This window comes from Herpailurus yagouaroundi, unplaced genomic scaffold (assembly GCF_014898765.1).
Source record: "Herpailurus yagouaroundi ecotype Mexico unplaced genomic scaffold, PumYag 100, whole genome shotgun sequence".
NCBI classification, from domain to species: Eukaryota; Metazoa; Chordata; class Mammalia; order Carnivora; family Felidae; genus Herpailurus; species Herpailurus yagouaroundi.
In genome coordinates this window covers 31,733,544-31,753,721 of record NW_024412391.1, presented here as the reverse complement: position 1 = coordinate 31,753,721, position 20,178 = coordinate 31,733,544, and the positions used below count along the sequence as shown (strand labels likewise).

At 40.5% G+C, this 20,178-nt stretch overlaps 1 protein-coding gene across 3 annotated transcripts in view; it reads left to right on the top strand.

Annotated features, from left to right (window-relative positions):
• Positions 1 to 6,577, top strand: part of ZNF277 (zinc finger protein 277) — a 114,947-nt gene extending 108,370 nt beyond the window's left edge. For all 3 annotated transcript variants that reach the window (XM_040472212.1, XM_040472213.1, XM_040472214.1), the window contains 5 exons: positions 314 to 381; positions 1,522 to 1,618; positions 3,350 to 3,392; positions 4,355 to 4,529; positions 6,237 to 6,577. In XM_040472212.1, coding sequence (XP_040328146.1) covers positions 314 to 381; positions 1,522 to 1,618; positions 3,350 to 3,392; positions 4,355 to 4,529; positions 6,237 to 6,423 — 570 coding nt within the window. In that variant the 3' untranslated portion in view covers positions 6,424 to 6,577. The remainder of the gene's footprint in view (positions 1 to 313; positions 382 to 1,521; positions 1,619 to 3,349; positions 3,393 to 4,354; positions 4,530 to 6,236) is intronic.
• The last annotated feature ends 13,601 nt before the right edge of the window (positions 6,578 to 20,178 follow it).

The window sequence follows — 20,178 nt, the reverse complement described above, 5'->3', positions numbered from 1 at the left end:
TTCTAATGTACATCCAGGGTTAAGAAATGTTGGTTTACATTTAAGAGAAAGGAATTTGATTGAAAAAATACTACTGCTTCTCTAAAAAGAAAAACATTAAAAATGTTTTAGGATACATCCTTCCTTGTGACCGAAATAACTGTTTTAATAAATCCTACGTGTATTGATTTAAGACCACCGAGTATGAGTTTCTGTGGGGTTTTTTTTATGGTTGTTTTTTTTTTTTTTTAAGTTCTGTGTCTATTTTCTCTCTCCTTTCTCCTCTTCACCCCGCTTCTTCCAGCTCTCTAATCCTTCTATTCTTCCCACAAAGGAACTTGGAAAATCGTGGGAGGAGGTTCAGTTGGAAGATGATCGGGAGTTGCTAGACCATCAGGAAGAGTAAGACTTGTTACTGCTGCTAATTAATTGTGGTTGTTTTAAGAGTAAGAAAACATTTCTTGAGTTGGTTTAAAATGATCATTCTGAAGAGAGAATAGAAATAAAAAAGACTTTCTTTTTAAGCCATCCATCCTTCCATGTATTAGTGCAAAAACTTGAATTCAAAGTAACTTCAGCATAAAAATCATTAAAGCGACTGTTACTCTAACTAAATAGTTTTTTGCCTTTAAAACTGTTAATTGGACACACAGGTAAAATATAGTGCAGAGAAAAATACCTTCTATTGGTGTTTTGCTCACTTGGTTGGTGCCCAGACCTTGAAGTGATATGATTAGAGAATATAATGGAAGTGAAGTTAACCTTGTTCCATGTTCATCCCATTGAGTCACTGAAAACTCGAGTCACTGGAAACTCACAGCTCCTTTCCTTGGAGTTACAGCCTTGAGACATGTGTTTTTCAACCTAAAAGGATTCCCTGTTACTCATCCACTTTTCCTTCAAAGCCGTTTGGCCTTTTTTTCTCTCCTGGAATTTCAGTTTTCCAGGCTCAGGAATGAGAAGAAGTTGGCAGTATCTCCAAAAATAAATGCAGAGGGTGGTGGGTCGGCAGGAATGGTAGGTAAAATGGGTCCTGTATGATTTTTAACTTCTCTGTCTACCACCAGATTTAACACTTGTCCCATGTGAATGATCAGCATTTCTCACATGAAGGATGTACGATTTGCTTTTTAAAACACACCGTTTGTCATGCAGAGACATACTCCCAGCCTTACACTTCACAGCATGTGTACTTAGTGGTTGTGGCTAATGAGAGAGAGCATCGCATCTCTGATAGGCCTCCTTTGCAAATTAAACCTGGCTGTGTCAGAAAAACATTATCCTGATTCTGCAGTGAAATAGCTGCTCAGAAGAGAAGCAGATAGAAGAAAATGGAGCAGCACCTGTTCGCTATTTATATTAATTTCATGGTGCTGCTCTGAATTTCAAAAGCTGTATCAAAAAGTCATAATATGATGTGACAATCTTTACAGCGATGTCAGAGTTGAAAGAGATTGGCAGGGTTTCCTAGGGAGGAGAAGGTAATACCAAGTGACTGTGTGAGGGGAATCTCCGTATTTACTATTTTCTTTTTTAACACAGCGACTGGTCTGATTGGGAAGAGCGCCCTGACTCTGCTGTCTGCCTATTTTGTGAAAAGCAAGCAGAAACAATTGAGAAATTATGTGTCCACATGGAGGTAAGATGCTTGTATTCGTCTGAATTTTGTTTTCTTCTGGCAGGGTGGCTGATAGCAGTAGCAGTCTTATCAGCTTCTATGTTTAATTTCTGTCATCCTGTTCCTAAAAATGCGATAAGCAAAACGAGAGACCGCCAGATCCGTCAAGGAGAACCAGAACTCAGGACAGTTGAGTACAGGGCACTGGACCTATGTGAAAGGTCAGCATAGGAGTTCGCAGACTATTCATGCTGTCCTTCCTCTCAGATCTTTGTAGATAATTCTCATTTAGAATGCAGGACCTGTATCCATGATTAACAGTGCTCAAGATATAGACAGGTTCTAAGTCTTTTTCCACTGCTTCCTGTGCTGGTAAGGAGAGCAGAAGGGAGAGGTTGCCCTTCACAAAGCCCTTGATGAAATGGGGGACACTGGCACAGAGGGTGCATGGTGTGGCTGTGCAGCTCCTTCAGTTACAACAATTTGGAGGGAAGAAATGTGAGGGCGCTTCCAGCCTGTGTGTTCTTTTCTGGATGCCATTTTTATGTTACAATTAAGCTTGAAGGTAATAATTCTAAACCTTTTTTTCATGCCAGTGTATCTGAGAGAGGACACACTCCCAACACCTCTGATCCTAAGCTGCACAGTGGGGGTGGGAAGGGGGACATCTAATGATTCAGGACGGTAGCACAGCTTGGGGGGAGAGGGGTGATTATAATAGAAAAATATTGCCGGATGATTCTCATATGCTCTCCCTACCCTCCCCCGGCCGTCTCTGCCAACCGTGGCGCAGAGCATCCTGTTTCACCCACCTTCTCCCCACTCTCATTCAGACCCACTGTTCTCAATTCCGTAAAGTAAGAACTTAGAAGGTATCCAAAAGGCCACGAGCGTTTACCCTATGAAAGCAGAGAGTAATTTTCTCTGAAACAGGTTGCTGATAGTATTGTGTGTATAGTTTCTAGCATTTAAAATTAATTCATAATATCCTAAAATCTTTGAACTGAAGGAAGTCTCAGCCCCCCACCCTGTGTAGGAATTCCCTTTGCAACACCCTTGACCCGTGTCCACGGCCTCTGCTCAGTCACTTTCGGAGATAAAGAGTCAATGGTGTTCCTAATCATCCTGCCTCTGATGTGACACTAAATGCCTTCACAGGGAGTTAGATGGTCTTTATTCTCTGTAAGCTTTTAAGTTCAAACATTTACCCAGATGGACGATTGCAGGAGTGGAACAAAATAAAATAAGTCTGCATTGTAAAAATCAAAAGAAATGTAATTTGTGGGAAGATGTGAGTGAAGAGAAATTTGCATTAAGCAGTGTACTTGACAGCATAAAATGAAAAGCAGATTTGCAAAATCACCTATCTGCTTGTGTAGCAAAGGACCTATATCCATAATTCGAGTCCAGGCGCACAGTATGGTAAGTAGGGCCACGTCTTACTAGAGACTGGGGACACTTTTGTCAGACTGCAGAATGCATACATAGTAAATTGTGAAAACTGTAGATACAAACTGTGAATAATTAAAATGTTTTAGCTGATTGGCATGACTTGTTTGGACTGTGCTTTAAAAAGTAGTTGGATGTGGGGAGGGAAACAGTTACATTTCGACTACTTCAGAAGCAGAAGATGATGAACTGAGACTGAGTTTCAGCAGTGTTCAAACTCCTATGAATAAGCTGTCTGTTTATAACTTCAGCCTGAAAGATTAAATAATTTATATACTCACAGATATTCATTCCTTTTTTTAGGAAGCACACGATTTTGATCTCCTCAAAATAAAGTCAGAACTTGGTAAGTTTGATTCAGAAGTTGTTTTCCATGATGCTGCATTTTTATACACTATTCTGTAAACGATGCCTGCGTTCAGTAGTCGTGATTGGGGAGTACACAGCCAAAATGTGTCTCTCCACAGATGGTCTCAGCAGGACTGCCTGAAGCAGTGATTCACAACCATTTTGAACTGTAACGTTCAAATATGGTTTTTGGTTTCATATGGTCTTCCTTCTTTCCTACATATATGAATATGCTTCAAATAAAACACAAGTTAATGGTTAGTATCTTTCATAAAGTGGAAGGGGCTGATGGGAAGACCATGGATTTTGAAGTCAGAGCTCAGATTCCAGCCCCAGCCCTTAATGGCTGTGTGACATAAGGCCTCAGGTCAACAGACTGTTACAGGGAGTGGAGAATGTATACAAAACACCTACTGCACTGTTTGACAGTGTAGCTAGATTATTTACCATAGACAGATGTACCCAATTGCATCATTCTCAGTGTCACTGTGATAGAAAGATTAGGGACATAAAGATGTAAATTACTGACTTGCTAATGGCTCACAGATTAGAAAGTTTACCTCCCACACCTCAGCTCACTGACTATTTTCCTAGACTCTGGAAAGTGTTACATTACTTTGCTGTCCTTACAGATATGTATGTATGTCAAATCCTACCTCAACCACTTACAAACTGTGTAGCTGTGGACAGTTTCCTAACACATAATGTGGACATGGTAGTACTACCTATGTGGTAGACTTTTTCAAGAATTAAATGTATTAATTAATTAATACATGGGAAATGATTAGAACAGTGCTTAGCACATAAGCCCTATATAAGTATTGGCTGTTGTTATTTGGTATCTATTATTACGCTTTACAATTGTACTGCCTCTTCAGGTTGGGTAATAAAGGGAAGTGGCTCTTTTGCAAAAATGGGTCTGACCAGTTGTCTAGTGATTCTGTAAACTGTCATTTTCAGGATTGAATTTCTATCAGCAAGTAAAATTGGTCAATTTCATTCGAAGGCAAATTCACCAATGTAGATGTTATAGTTGCCATGTGAAATTCAAGTCCAAAGCAGAGTTAAGGACTCACATGGAAGAGACTAAACATACATCACTGCTTCCTGAAAGAAAGATATGGGATCAACCAGAGTGAGTAATCCTTAATGTCCTATGTTTTCAGTACTTCTTTGCTCCATAGCCCTTATTTGTTCCTTTATTCAGTTAAATAAAAGAGAAACGTACGTTTATTATAAAAAGTAAAAATTTTCAAAAACCTTATTTTTAAGGGGCACCTGGGTGGCTCAGTCAGTTAAGAGTCCGACTTCAGCTCAGGTCACGATCTTGTGGTCTGTGAGTTCGAGCCCCGCATCAAGCTCTGTGCTAACAGCTCAGTCTGGAGCCTGTTTCAGATTCTGTGTCTCCCTTTCCCTCTGCCCTTCTCCCACTCGCACTCTGTCTCTCTCTTTCAAAAATAAATAAACATTAAAAAATATATATTTTAAACCTGATTTTTAAAGTAATCCCCCTTTTATAAATGTAACCAACTATTTCAGGTTTTGTGGTATGAAGATAGATAAAGATGTAGATATAGAAGTATCAATTTTTAAAATTATGTTAAGAGAATGTTGTAAGCATTTTTCTATACCAATATACATCTATTGCATCATTTTTTAGGGTTGCCAAATATCCCATTCACTAGATCTACCTAATTTGTTAGATAGTGAGATTACTTCTTGCATTTTGTTCTTATAAATAGTAACACAATGACTATCCATACGCCTGCATTTTTGCACACTGATCTAATTTTTCATTTAGATAAGCTCCTAGAAATAACATTACTGTGTCGAAGAACATCCAACTATTAGGGCTTCTGGTATATACTTTGCATCTCAGTACTTTATAAATGTCAAGCAGTTGGCCCACAGATCTATACCTCTGTAGGTGGTATCAGACTGCCAGGTATCCTTTGCCAGTTCAGCCTTCTGGGCTGGTCCTCATATCAGTCTGGACAACCTCAGCTGAGGGAACCTCTGAGAGGTTATAGGGTTCTAGCTACCTGGAGGTTCCTCTCAGAGAATGTTAAATCTTCACCACCACCCCCTCCCCACTCCACCCCTGCCCCCGAACACTAGCCGAAAAGTGCTAGATTTTCATCTTTAAAAAAATCCTAGATTTGTGAAAGACAAAGTCATTTCTGGATTGACCTGAGACCCTGTTCCTATAATTCTCATTAAGTAAGTTGAAATCTTTAGAGATACACCAGGGCTAACTCCTAAATGTGTCCAGAAAAGGAACCAGAATAATAGACTTAAAATTCTGTAGATGTTTGATTTTTGTTCACCTAGAATGAAGGAACCAGTAATGATTAGATTGGGAAGGACACACACACACACACACACACACACACACACACACACTCTGAAGGGAAATTGTTTTCATCAGATATATGAAGGATTAATGTACGAAAGAGTAGCCATATTTGAATTTTGTTAACCTCTAGGGAGGAACTGGGACTTAGAGTAAAAATGAAAGGGTTGTCATTTTTAGCCTTATCTGTGGAGATATCCCTAGCAACTAGAGCTGCTCGGTTCTAGAGTAAGCTGCCTTTTCAGGTAGTGAGTTTCTGTGGAATATGAAGCACAGGCCAAATGGGCAGCTAGCAAGGATACTAGCAAGAATGATGTCATCCAGTAGAGGTCAAAGTAAAAGTAATTCACAAGTTATTTCCCCATACCACCTTTGCAAAATGCTGTTGAAACTGTTGACAAAGAAACCTGGCAGAATTATAGTAACATGTATGTTCATTTGCCTAGAAACTTTTCTGGATTTATTCAACATGTCTTTGGTTGTTTTCAGGTATTATTTTCCAACCTATGAAAACGATATTCTACTATGTACACTGTCTGACAGTGAAAGTGACCTGACAGCTCAGGAACAAAATGGAAATATCACCATCATCAGCGAAGATACATCTAAACTGCATGCTTTGAAACAAACCAGTATTTTGAACCAGTTGCTACTACATGAGGGCTTGAAAAACTAGAAGAAAATGCCACAGAAGCAACTTTTCATGTTTTTCGCTTATGAGACAGACTCAGAAAAATTGTTTAAATTTGAACATCAGCAAAGGATTAGACCCTGGTGAAATAAAATTTTTCAAAAGTACTTTTTAAAAAATAAAGTGAGGACTTTTTGTATTTTGGCTATAACGTTTTACTATGTAATCATTATAAATGATCTCATTTCATTAGACTAGGTTATCTATAATAAGGAGGACATGTGGGGTGCCTAGTTGGCTCAGTTGGTGGAGCATGTGACTCTTGATCGCAAGGTCATGAGTTTGAGCCCCATGTTGGATGCAGAGATTACTTTAAAAAAAATTTTTTTTAATAAGGAAGACATGCAAATCACAAATGAAGTGTTCAAATTATTGATAAAGTTTTTTTTCCTCTATCACCCATTCTCCTGTAGACTGGTAGATGTAAGAAGTTCCAGTAAATTTGTGTTCAAAATTATTTTTTGTCAAGGATAATTTATAAGAAGTACTATCCCTGTTGTATCACACCAGGCACGTAATATCCATGTACCAGTTTTAGAGATGTGAGAATTGACAGTCCACTCAGGTATTGTCAGCCAGTGGATTCTTAGAAAGTTCCCCATCGGTCTTTCATCTAACCAGTTTAGTATTCATTGGTAATTGTTACCTATTATTTTTTGTAATGGCTGTAAAATGATGATTTTTCTAATTCTATCATTTCTTTTACAGTGGGTTCTTTACACAGCATGTGTGCTATGGAGCACTGGAGTTTTAAGTTCTAGTTTTCAATTGTTAGTACCAGTCTGTGTAGGCAGTGCCCAAAGACTAATCTTGAAGTAATATAGACTGTCCAGAGTCTCAAGCCTAATCTCCTACCATATGATCCAAAATTGATTGGATTTGTAAGTTATATAGGCTCTGACCATGGCTTTAGATTTCCAAGCCTCCAGCTTTGCAGACACCTGCACAAGGCTTTTATTAAAAATCAAGCAGAGGGGCGCCTGGGTGGCGCAGTCGGTTAAGCGTCCGACTTCAGCCAGGTCACGATCTCGCGGTCCGTGAGTTCGAGCCCCGCGTCGGGCTCTGGGCTGATGGCTCAGAGCCTGGAGCCTGTTTCCAATTCTGTGTCTCCCTCTCTCTCTGCCCCTCCCCCGTTCATGCTCTGTCTCTCTCTGTCCCAAAAATAAATAAACGTTGAAAAAAAAAAATTTTTTTTTAAATCAAGCAGAGAAATGCAAGCCCTTATTATAATGGAAAATGCCTAAATTAAAGACACAATTGATCTAAATTGAGTTTATGTTTATTTATTTACTTTGAGAGAAAGAGACTGAGTGAGTGGGTGAGGTGCAGAGAGGAGAAAGAATCCCAAGCAAGCCCCGCACCATCAGTGCAGAGCCCTACACAGGGCTCAAACCCATGAATCATGAGATCATGACCTGAGCCAAAACCAAGAGTCAGACGCTTAATCGACTGAGCAACCCAGACGCCCATGATTTAAACTTTTTTAAAATCAAAGATTAATAAGACAGTTAGTCTGTGCCTAGAACCTTATGTCTCTAGGAATCAGATTTGTTCAGGAAATCAGAGAATGTCTAGAGTGTTTCTAGAATATGTTTTAATCTTAGAACAAGCGCTATGAAAGAACAAAATTAAGAATAATTTGCGTGTGAAGGAGAAAGCTCTTTTGGAGATAAAGTTGAGGTCTTAGAGAACAGATCAGATGGATATATAAGGAAAAATGAAATTGAAGGACAGGTAAAAGGGAAAAGATGATGTACTTAGGTTTAATTCATATAAGAGGTTATCCTTTTTAATGACTAAGATGTTTTGGAGGGTACTTTTTTTTTTAGCTCAGTAATAATACCTTGGTCCCCAAAAAATCAAACAACAATAGAAGTAAAATCTCAGCCAACTGTGCTGACTCTCAGAGGGAGCAAGATGATAGACCACTATTGGCAAAATACTCTCTTAGAGCTACACAGAGAAGAGACTCTTTGGCAAGAACCATTGAAATCTCCTTCTTAAAAACTGAGACACTAAAGCCAAGTGTACCCTGAAAGGTTGGACAGTTCAAAAGGAAAGGATCAGTCAGGTGGAAGTAAACTAGTCAAGGGAATACTGAATGGGTTTCCAGATGTCACTAAAATTATAAATAGTGATACCAGTGCTCCCTAGGCCCAGAGGGAACACACCTGACAAGTTTTGAGAATTAAGACTCTTAAGTAAAGCCAACCAGAAAGAAGAAACGTATCAGAGAGCCAGGCAGAACAGTGATAAATGAATCTGAGCCTGGATTGGCTGTTAGCCTAATGAGAAAATACATGCTGATTATCAAACTCTGAAAGGTGAGAGTGAGGGGCCAAGGTTTTTTTTTTAAACAATGGTTGCTTTTGGCAAACCAGAACCTAGTGATTTATCTCTCAAAACAGAAGACCCCATTAAACAAAATCTAGAATAGAATGTCAGGTTAAGTGCATGTCCAGGACAGAAAGGAAAGAAAAAAGAAAAGAAAAAAGAAAGAAAGAAGAGAAAGAAAGAAAGAAAGAAAGAAAGAAAGAAAGAAAGAAAGAAAGAAAGAAAGAAAAAGGAGGCATCAGATTCTACAAATATTAGGCCTATATTAGAGAAGGAGTATTAAGGAAGAAAATGAATTGGCTTAAGAGGTAAGTTATATTGTGACAAACCCAGCTCTTCCTCCTTGAAAGGTATAGAGGGGAAATCAAGTGCCAGGACATACCCACTACTGCTGACAAAAGGCAGAGGGGAGGGAAATACTCTTGGAGGCCTGGACCAATCAAAAGCAAGGGATGGACGGCTGAGGGCTCCGCAGTGGTATCTGTCTTCACCAGTGCAGTTTTTCTGGTAGTCCAGTTGCCCCCAGTATTCATTCTCCCTTTCTTAAATAATAAGTTTAGTTGGGTGTATGGCTTCCTCGAATGAAGACTACATTTCCTAGCCTCTCTTGCAGCTCAGGATACTTGTGTGTCTACATTGTGGTAAATGAGATGTAAACAGAAAAGTCAACTGTGACAACTTCTAATAGTCTGCCTTAAGATGCTAGACATGGCACCCTCTGCTTTCCTTTCATCCTTTCCTGCTCCTGTTGCCGAAGATGTCTGCATACAGGACAGACTGGTCAAATCATGCATTTGACACTGTTGAGAGCAGCAGTGTCAAAGGAATCCCTGACTGGAGGCTACACCAGCCCGGGAACACTGACCTAGACATTTATGTGAATGAAATAAATGTCTACCTTCCCATTGTTATTGGGGGGGTTTTGTCATTGACAGCTGAATCTAGAGTGTCAGCTGCAGAAATGTCCATAGCAGCTTTAGTTCAGGAATCTGCTGAGGATATTTCCCAGTTGAAACAATGGGATGAAGAGGAAACTACCCTTACAAGACAGGCTTTCTAGGCATGTCATTCCACAACAAAGACCCAACAGCAGGAGCCAGTGTGGAAAGCATGTGGTTATTTAAAGCCCACATCTCATGGATCAGGTGGGAGATGTTGGAGACGAAGGGCTCAAAAGGGAAATGAAAAGTTAAAAAGTTCTTAAGATGCAAGATGGGAAAGAAAGACCTCTCCAGGCAGACTCTCGATAGGGCTTGCCATCACTGCATATTTCTAAACTTTGCAAGAATGCAAATATCACAGGGAAGAGAAATTCTCTGCTCTCTTAGGGTTCTTTAGCTGGTTCTGCAAACTAATAAGACAGATTCATATGAGAAAAAAATACAAAGTTATTTGATATTAAAAGTTTTACACAGTGAGGGGACTCCCTAGAAAGAAAAAAGAAACAAGAAATAGCTAAGCTTGGGTGCTCTTGTACCATTTAAACAAAAGAGAGAAGCGTCAAGACAAATGAAAAAGACTTTGAGCTTCTAGGGGCAGGATATTGCAGGAAGGCAAATATATGGAAATTAATAATAGGTAAGGGGTACTTGGTAAGGTTGGTTTGTGTAGACTCCTTCAAGATGCCATCTCATCTCTAGTGATAAAGTTGTCATTCCCTTCCTGGTGTGGAAACGAGAATGGTGGGGGGAAGGAGAAGTTACCTTCATAAGGGGAATTTACCTTCTTGTTTTCAGGTGGACAGGATACCACAGAAAGCTCATCCTATGCCTACTTTTTCTCATTTGCTTTCAGCTCAAAATAATCCTTATGTCAGAGTGGCAAATATTGAGGTGGCATATTCTGATCTCTTACGGTCACCTGTGTCAACCTGAGAAAAATAGTAGTCGATTCTTCCCGCAGGAATGGTAAAGCATGTTGCCAATGCTAACCTCTTGGGGGAGATTCCTCCCAATTGAGTTTAAATTTACAGATCAAGGACTTCAGCTTCCTGCTGAAGCTGAAATCAAGATCACTATGGAAATTGCAGGGTTCTGTTCTGGGAGCATCATTCTTCGTTGATAATTGAAGATCTTGGTATTGATTTGTTTTCTTTTGCTTAGCTATGTTGGTGTTAAGTGTTTTGATTGATACTCTTTAAAAAAGCGAGGCATAGCAGAAACTTGGTGTATAATTTAACTTTTGAGGTTCTGAAAAAAGCCGCGCTAGTGGTTCTAGTGGGACCTTGTCCAGGTTGCTGATAGAACCACAGTGCTATCCAAGGCATGAAGAACCCCCCAGTTCAGAACGAGCAGAATCAGAATCATCAGAAGGATGAGTTTTATATTCTAATGTCTTTGTCTTTAACTCAAGCATGCAAGAGAATCTCATCTTTGAACTTTTTCCTCCCTGGGAAATTCACAATGGTAGAGGAATTATATTTAAATTGGGGGGCATCAATATTTTACTGAAATTTTGTTATTGAAATATCTTTACGTTGTCATATAATCTCTTTTTAGAACCTCTGATAGACTGTCCAAACAACATGGTTAGACTTAATTAGGGCTGCAAAATGAAATGGGGAGCTTTCAGCTGGGGTTCAGCGTGGCCCTGAAATTCAGTCAATGAATTGGCTTCTGAGGGCCGTAGCTATGCTCTTCAGCCATTCAGATGGGAAAAGTCAGGGGATGTGCTTGTGGTGGGAGCAGCACTGTTAGGATAGACTGCTGATCTCCTGCCAAGGAGATGGTCACATTCTTGGATGGCCTTGAGCTTAATGGTTAAGCCCAATGAGCTAAGAGGAAAAAAACCCTGCGAATGTTGGAAAGAGGAACTTCTTTCCCTAGCGTCTTGTTACAATGAGAAAAGGAACCCATTATAATAACTTTCTTGGTTTCTTTCTTCCCCCTGTCACTGCTGTGAGGGAGGAGAATGAATTTTCTGACTGGAACAGGAACTAAGCACATATGATTCAACCCCTTCCTCCTCCTTTTTTCTCTCGGATCTGTCTGTCTGCAGACAGAACACATCCTGTTCTGCTCCTCCATTAGGCAAACTTTAGAGTGGCAGCCTCCGCCTGTGAAGTTGGAGGCCTGCAGCTATCCAACACTGTCTGTGACTGGATAAATCTGCCTAACTTTGCGGTTCATTGTTAGGGCCCACAACTGTAAGCCATGCTCTCCAACAGCATCTTTATTAGTAGTAAAGGCAATATCTCATCTCTGTCTGTGTGACTCATGTACCAGCTGCCCCTCTCGAAGGTACACAGTCTCTCAAGGGATGGTAGGTATAGTCAGGATTACTAGGAAATCACTAGAGAATTATCGGTAAATACTCTTAGGGCAAAAATAGACTTGGTTCCAATTCAGGACTGAGGCTAGGCAACAAAGCCAGAAAATTCTAGGTTATTGTTGGTGAGCTTGCTGCATGTATATTCTTTGAAAGACCATTAGAACTAGGATCTTAGGTTGAGTTCCACCAAACTCAGACCTTAAAACAAACAACTTGAGTGCAGATCATTTATTTGAGAGGTAAACTCAGTTTAGGAAGCAAAACATGAAATGGAAAGAACACAAAAGTGTGCATTAATGCAAAAGTTACTGCTATGGGAACTGAAGCTCAACCTTACTGAGGACCTCTGGGGGGAATACATAGAACACTTAGAGCTGCCCTCCAGCCACCCCTACCACCAAAGGGCAAAAAAGCTGAGATATTTATCCACCGACCCCCATGGTCACCGATCTAAGACTGCTCCCAGGGCAGAAACTCCCTGGCACTTCTGACCTGCCTTGCACTCTGGTCTAGTGTCCCCCACAAAGACTGAGGAAGCCATAATGCAAAAAGTCGCCAACAGTAACTGCTACAACTATAGATGATGCATGACCACACGAGTAAACATTTTATGTAGAATTTAGCCATCCTCACAACTTTCCCCTGTATCATCTGACCTGACCCTCAAAACAATGTTATGAGCTATCTAGTCAGGAATTTTTATCCTCATCAAGGGTAAAGAAATAATGAGAAAACTGAGAAACAGAGAGATGGGGACTTGTCCAAAAGAAAAAAAACTCCACCAAGTATTTTGTATTTTAAGGACAAAATAATATATGGGGATTTAAAATGAGACAGAGCCTAGTCGTGAACTGTTTTTTAAATTTTATTTATTTGCTTATTTTTTTAATTTGCATCCGAGTTAATTAGCATATGGTGCAATAATGATTTCAGGAGTAGATTCCAGTGATTCATCCCCTATGTATAACATCCAGTGCTCATCCCAACAAGTGTCTTCCTTAGTGCCCCTTACCCATTTAGCCCATCCTCCCACCCAAAACCCCTTCAGCAACCCTCAGTTTGTTCTCTGTATTTAAGAGTCTCATTTATGTTTTGTCCCCCTCCTCATTTTTATATTATTTTTGCTTCCCTTCCCTTATGTGTCATGAACTTTTTTAATGAATAGAGGAATAGCAACAATTCTTTTTGAAAGGACTGACTCGAACTTGAATCAGAACAAGATTGGATTCTTTAAAATGTAAGTGCTTTGCTGAACTCATGTGCAGAAATTAACACACCAGTCTACTTCCATCAAGGGCATCAAACAGCAGCTATTGTTTGCTTGGTCTGCAAAAATAGCCATCCTACATCCTTGAAATTTAATTCAACAATTTCAAAAAGCTTTAGATGATGGATAGCTACAGGATTAAACCGGGAGCTGCAGTTGAACTCTTAGGCTTTATAATTGATACTTTGAAAAGCTAAAGCATGTTCAATTCCTGATGATAGCAATTTGCGAGATTGAATGACATTGCAAGCATATTAATTCAAACTGAAAACATTCAGCTAAGTTAATATTAATTTCACACTGCTCTAAGATTCAAGTGAAGCTAAGTTCTTTTAGGCTTAGAAAATTAGGCTACAGAAAACAGTTTTTTTGAAGATAATCCTCAGTCAGTTGACTTGGATCCTGGGTAAGAAACAAATCAATCTAATAGAATCATAGGTTGTGATTTTGGTATTTTCATCATTTGGAAAACAGAAGAGCAAATGAATGTGTTGTGGTATATCGTAAAAACTAAAGACAAAATTAAAGGAGGAAGAGAAAATGAAAGACAACAAAACCCAAAAATTCTTAATCTCTTCCTCTTACAAAAGACAACCCACTCCAACAGCTTCCATCATCGCCTACAAAGATAAGATCCAAAGCCTGGCACTTGAGCCCCCTCAGAGTCTGATCAAAACTACTTCCTCCATCACCCAATCCATCATGAAGTCCGGTCAGTTCTATCCCCCAAATGCATCTCAGTCTGTACCACCGCCACCCCCGGACTGGCCCACTGCAACAGTCTCCTAGTTAGCTTCTGTCCTTCCTTGCTGGCTCCTCCAGTCTGTGGTCCTCATAGCAGTGAGAGTGATCTTTAACTGCTTCCATGGTATAATGATTCTTGGGGTTACTTACCCAGCACCCACTTCCCCTTTCTTTCCTTCCTAATTGTTTCCAAATTATTTGGGGGGAAACCACTCCACCCTCTCTGAGTAGCAGCATGCCAGCTGGGATTGACTCCAGCCCTAGCTTCAGGAAGGAGGAAGTCCTGGCTGGAATGGAGCTTCACTGCAGAAACTGGGTTGTGAAGAGAGGCGCTCACTGTGACTGGTCCAGTCTGATCCAATCAAAGTGAAGTGAGGGATTCTGTTAAATGGCTAACAGAAGACAGACTCTCCCTGTCCTTGTAAAAAGAAAAAAGAAAAGAAAAGAAAGAAAGAAATAGGTACCCTACTTGCTGCCAAAACCAACTTGCAATCTTGAGAAAAACTAGCCCAAGGACTCTCAAAGAAGAGGAAAGGCCAGATGAAACCAGAGCCCTCACCTCAAGGCAGTCTTCCTCCGGACTTTTGGTTACTCAGGCCAATAAATTCCCTTTATTGCTTAAACCCTTTCAGTGGGGTTTTCTATTACATGCAGTGAAAGTGTCTGAGCTATTACACATGATTTCCCGTTGAACATGGAATCAAGTATAAATTTCATACATGATGACACAGCCCTCATGATTTGTCCCCAGCCGGATCTCCAACCTCATCCCTTGCCGTTCTCCTGCACGCCCATTACTCTTCAGTCAACCAGGCCTCCTTGAACAGACCACCCTTTTTCCCACCTCAGTGTTTTCACACACGTTCTGCTCTCTGTCTGTATATTCTTGCCCAGGCTCTTTACATTAATGTCTTCTTATCATCCAGGCCTCAGTTTCACCATCTCCACATGTTGTCCCATTCCACTTTATAGTCCTACCCTCACTTGGTTGCTGCCAGTGCACTTTCAAATTCAGCACCCCATGAGAAAGGAACTAGGGGAAGGCCAGGCTGTGAGTCGGAAAGAGTGTTGGTACCGCAAGCAAATGTGCATTTGGTGTCTCCCCACTCTCACCTCTGAGGAGAAAATTAGACGATAAATATGTGGGGACATCACATTTTTCTGGGATTAAGATGGAAAATTTTACTCACAAGAATGCCAAGAGGCTGCTCGCCCTGAGACAAAAGCTGGACTGCACTCTGCTGCCAGCTGTGTGGAATCTAGAAGGCCATGTGCTAGAAGCTGGTGCGGTGATGCACAGGGAGAAGGTGGGAGTTCCTGAGGGACTGCAGGGCTCGGAGAGTGGGCAGGCTTCTCAGCACCAGAGGGTGGGTGAAGAGGACTTGGAGGATATTTTCATGGACAACGACACATGGTTGTCCTCCCTAAAAATATTCCTGGGAGACAGCCCGTAGACTGGAGGTTACCAGGGGTTGGAAGGAAGGGGACATGGAGAGTTACTGTTTGATCATTACAGAGTTTCTGTCTAGATAATGAAAAGGTTCTGGAAATAGATAATGGTGATGGTTGCACAAGATTGTGAATTTAAGGGACACCTGGGTGGCTCAGTCAGTTGAGTGTCTGACTTCAGCTCAGGTCATGATCTCATGGCTCGTAGGTTCGAGCCCTGCATCAGGCTCTGTGCTGATAGCTCGGAGCCTGCAGCCTGCTTCAGATTGTGTCTCCCACGCTCTCTGCCCCTCCCCAACTTGTGCTTTGTCTGTCTCTAAAATAAATAAACATTAAAAAAAATTTTTTAATTGTGAATTTAATTAATGCCACTGAATTATATACTTTAAAATATTCAAAATGGTCAATTTTATGTTATGTATATTTTACCACAATAAAAAAAGATTAAAAATGAAGCTTGTAATGGGCAAAGGACCTGGACATTTTCCCAAAGAAGATACACAAAAGGTCAATAGGCACATGAAAAGATGCTCAACATCACCAGTCATTAGGGAAATGCAAATTAAAACCACAATGAGATATCACCTCATAATGTGTAGGTATATCACCTGTTAGAATGGCTATCATCAAAAGAATAAGAGAACAAATGCTGGTATGGATGTGGAGGAAAGGAAAGCCTCATGCACTGTTGGGACTGTAAACTCGTACAACTACTATGGAAAACAGTACGGAGGGTCCTTAAAAAATTAAAGAAAGGGGCATCTGGCTGGCTCAGTCAGTGGAGCATGTGACTCTTGATCTCAGGGTTGTAAGTTCGAGCCCATGTTGGGTGTAGAGATCACTTAAAAATAAAATCCTTTAAAAAATTAAAAAGAGAACCACCATATGACACAGCAACTCCACTTTTAGGAATATACCAAAGGAAATTAAAATACTAACTTGAAAATAAATCTGTATCGCCATGTTCATAGCAGCATTATGTATAATAGCCAAGACATCATAGCCAAGTGTCCATATAATAGCCAAGTGTCCATCAATGAATGAATAAATCAAGAAGTTGCAGGATAGATAGATAGATAGTCACACACACACACACACACACACACACACACACACACACACACTGGAATATCAGAAAGCCAAAAGCGCATGGGAGGAAATCTTACTATTTGCAGTAACATGGTTGGATGTTGAAGACGTTATGCTAAGTGGGATAAGTCAGAGAAAGATAAACATGTGATCTCTCTTACAAGTGGAATCTAAAACAAACAAACTCAGAAAAAGAGATCAGACTTGTGATTACAAGAGGCATGATGTAAAATTGGAGGACAGTGGTCAAGAGGTAAAAACTTCCAGTTATGAAACAAGTACTAGAGATGTAATGTACGACATGACAACGATAGTTAGCATTTTTCTGTACGATACATAGGAAATTGTCAAGAGTAAATCCTAAGAGTTCTCATCACAAGGAGAATTTTTCTTTTTTCTTTTCTTTTTATTCTATAAAATGATGGATGCTGATTGAACCTATTGTGGTAAACACTTCACAATATATGTGAATCAAACCATCATGCTATATGCCTTAAAATTATACAGTGATGTATGTCAATTTTTCTCATTAAAACTGGGAAAAACATTTAAGAAATAAAGTGGCTGCGGAAAGGAGGAACTAGAGTAGACCAAGCAGACCAAGAAGGAGGCTGGAACATCAATCTGATCAGGAGCTGATGGCTTCAACTAGGGCAACAAAAATCAGGAAAAATTTGGAAGTAGAATGTTCGGAGCAAAATGCATATTATTTTAGACCTGCTGTGTTTGAGGCATGTGGTAGACACTGCCCAGCTCCCTCCTATGGGATTGAGGCCCTCATTCCCCCAGCTGACCTGGGTGTAAATTGATAATGGCCCACAGCTGCATCCCTTTCTGGGCATTGCCCTTGGATGGAGCTTCACTCGGCAGGGTGTCATGGAAACTTGAAAAGAAATGGTTACCAGAAGGAGGAAGTGATGGGCAGAGAATGCAATCTGAGAGTTTCTGTTGGATTTGGCAACAGAGAGTCTTTGGTGACTTTAGTAGGAGTTTATTCAGAGGGACAAAGTCTGGATTGCAGGGAGATGAAGGCCACACAGAAGGTAATGAGGAGGAGCTAGACCTGAGTCGTGAAGGAATGGTATGGATTATGACACTGGAAGATGACCTGCCAGGCAGGGAAAATGGTGTGAGCCAGGGAACCCAGTCTGGGGAAGTCACCCAGTTTAAATGGAGATCAGGGCAATGTGGGGTAGGTGGTTGGAAAATAGGTAGTGCCCAGACATAGCTGTCTTAGTGGTATGCTATGAAGTTTGAGCAGAATCAACCAAGCTGTCTCCACACATGTGCCCTAGTTCCACTGGGTTTGGGAAGCTGCCTACTGGTGGGAACTGGGGCAGTTTCCCCAGTTCCCACCAGTCTTTCCCCAGAGTGTGGCCCTGACCATTTGCACCAAGTGGATGATGTTTAGACCATGGTCCCTCGAATTCCATGTTTATGAATGCAGATGTAATACATTTTCTGCAATGAGTTCCATTAAGCCAGGTCAATTCCTTGATCAGTTTCCTGTTCTGTCTTATAAACTTTTCTGTAATACTTCCTTTTATTTTACTTAAATTATTTTAAAAGAATTTAATTCTGTTTTGTGTAATTTGTACAGGAAGTATTTAATACATCTTTCAGTTGTATCCATTATAACTTCTGCCATTGTCATTTTTCTTTGTGACCATTGTTTTTGTCAAATCCAATTTCCCTAGACAATTATTTGCAGATCTAAATTTTACCAAGACAATTTGATCTCTTTTAGTCTCTAACAAATTGTTCGGTGTGGAATTCTAACCATTATCAGTTCTTTTTTGAGGCAATTATTCCTTCTAATAAAATTCATTATGACTAGGAAAAACAATTTCTTGATAAAAACCTGTTGTCAAGGCTTCTGGAGCTGATTCTGTGTTCTTTTTGGATGTGCCAAAAGCAGTCAGAGCTTAAGACAACCTTGTAGTAGCCCAGTTACAAATGGAGAAACACAAACTTCAGGGTGAAATTTAGTGTTTCGTTTAACCAATGGCATTCTTTTTTTTTCTTAAGTTCATTTATTTATTTTGAGAGAGGGAGAGAATGCATGTGCGCCAGTGGGGGAGGGGCAGAGAGAGAGGGAGAGAGAGAATCCCAAACAGGCTCTGCACTGTCAGCATGGACCTCATGCTCATGGGGCTCATGGAGCCCTCATGAGGCTCAATCCCACGAACCTCAAGATCATGATCTGAGCCAAAATCAAGAGTCCGAAGCTTAACTGGCTGAGTCACACAGGCACCCTAACTAATGACCTCCTGAGACACTAATGAGTCTTTTTTGCCTTCTCAAGTCCCTACCTTACAATCAATGAATGGTTTCAGCTCTGGAGAGAATCTGGCTCATTAATGTATAAGATAATTTTCATCTTTGCACACTATTCTTTTCCTCAGAAAGTGACATCGTGGTTATTTTAAATCTCCCTTGAAACCAGTTGATGGAGTTTGTGAGTAAAAGGCTAAGAAAGAATTCTTGAGATGTCTTTGGTGCACAAAGGTGATTTTACTAAAGCATGGGACAGGACCCATGGGCAGAAAGATTGTGCACCAGGATTGTGAGGAGTGACTGGTTATATACTTTTAAGTTAATGGGGGTTAGGGATAGTGTAAGTCTCTAAGGAGTTTGAAAGCAAGGCTTTCAGGATCTTGAGCGACTAGCTGCTGTTAAGATAAGTTTACTTTTTCATCTTTAATAAAACAAAAACATTAATGCACTAAGGCAGCCATGAGTTCCTTGAGGGAAGGTCACACTCTGAATGTTTCAGGTCTATCAGTGGGCTGCAAGCTGTAAGGAGATTTCATTTAAGCTACGTTTCTCTTGCCTTTGTTTTCCTCATCACCAGTGACAATGTTAATCATGTTTTATAAATGCCTTGGTTGGGGAAGTTTTTTCTTTCAGTAGTATATTTCATTACCTCAGCCATCAAAATAACCTGTGTTATCAAAACAAACTCTCACTGGGGAGCACTCAATAAGCAGACTTATAATTAGTTTGAACCCTGTAAAATTCCTTTATTTTTAGCATTTGAAACCTAGAGAAATGGCAAATTCATATGGGCCAAGCTAAGATGATTGGTTTTAAAAGTCAAAGTCGGGGGTAAAAATTACCTGGCAGTATACAGCACACCAAGATGAAGACGATCTTCATGCTAGGGTAGAATAAAAGTCCTCACGTCTTGGCAGGAGATCTGACATCAAAGGTTCAAATGTCCACCAGGTCTGTATTTAATACGGGGGAGGTGGGCAAGGCAGAGACTGCAGTGCTTGGAGGCACACCTGCCCACCCTCCCCGCAAGGGGCTCACTGCTCGGGGCCAGCTCACCGTCCCTAAGCAGCCCTTGCCAATCACAGCATGGCAAACTCAGGCCCACATGGCCATATCGGCTGTTTTCAAAAGAAGTCAGAAATCTGTATTTTTATGTGAAATTTCCTGATTTATAATTCCTGTCTGAGGGCCAGTTCCTATTTATGACTCTTGATATAGATGGCATGATAAAATAGGATAACAAGGGGCACCTGGGTGGCTCAGTCAGTTGGGCGTCTGACTTTGGCTCAGGTCATGATCTCATAGTTTGT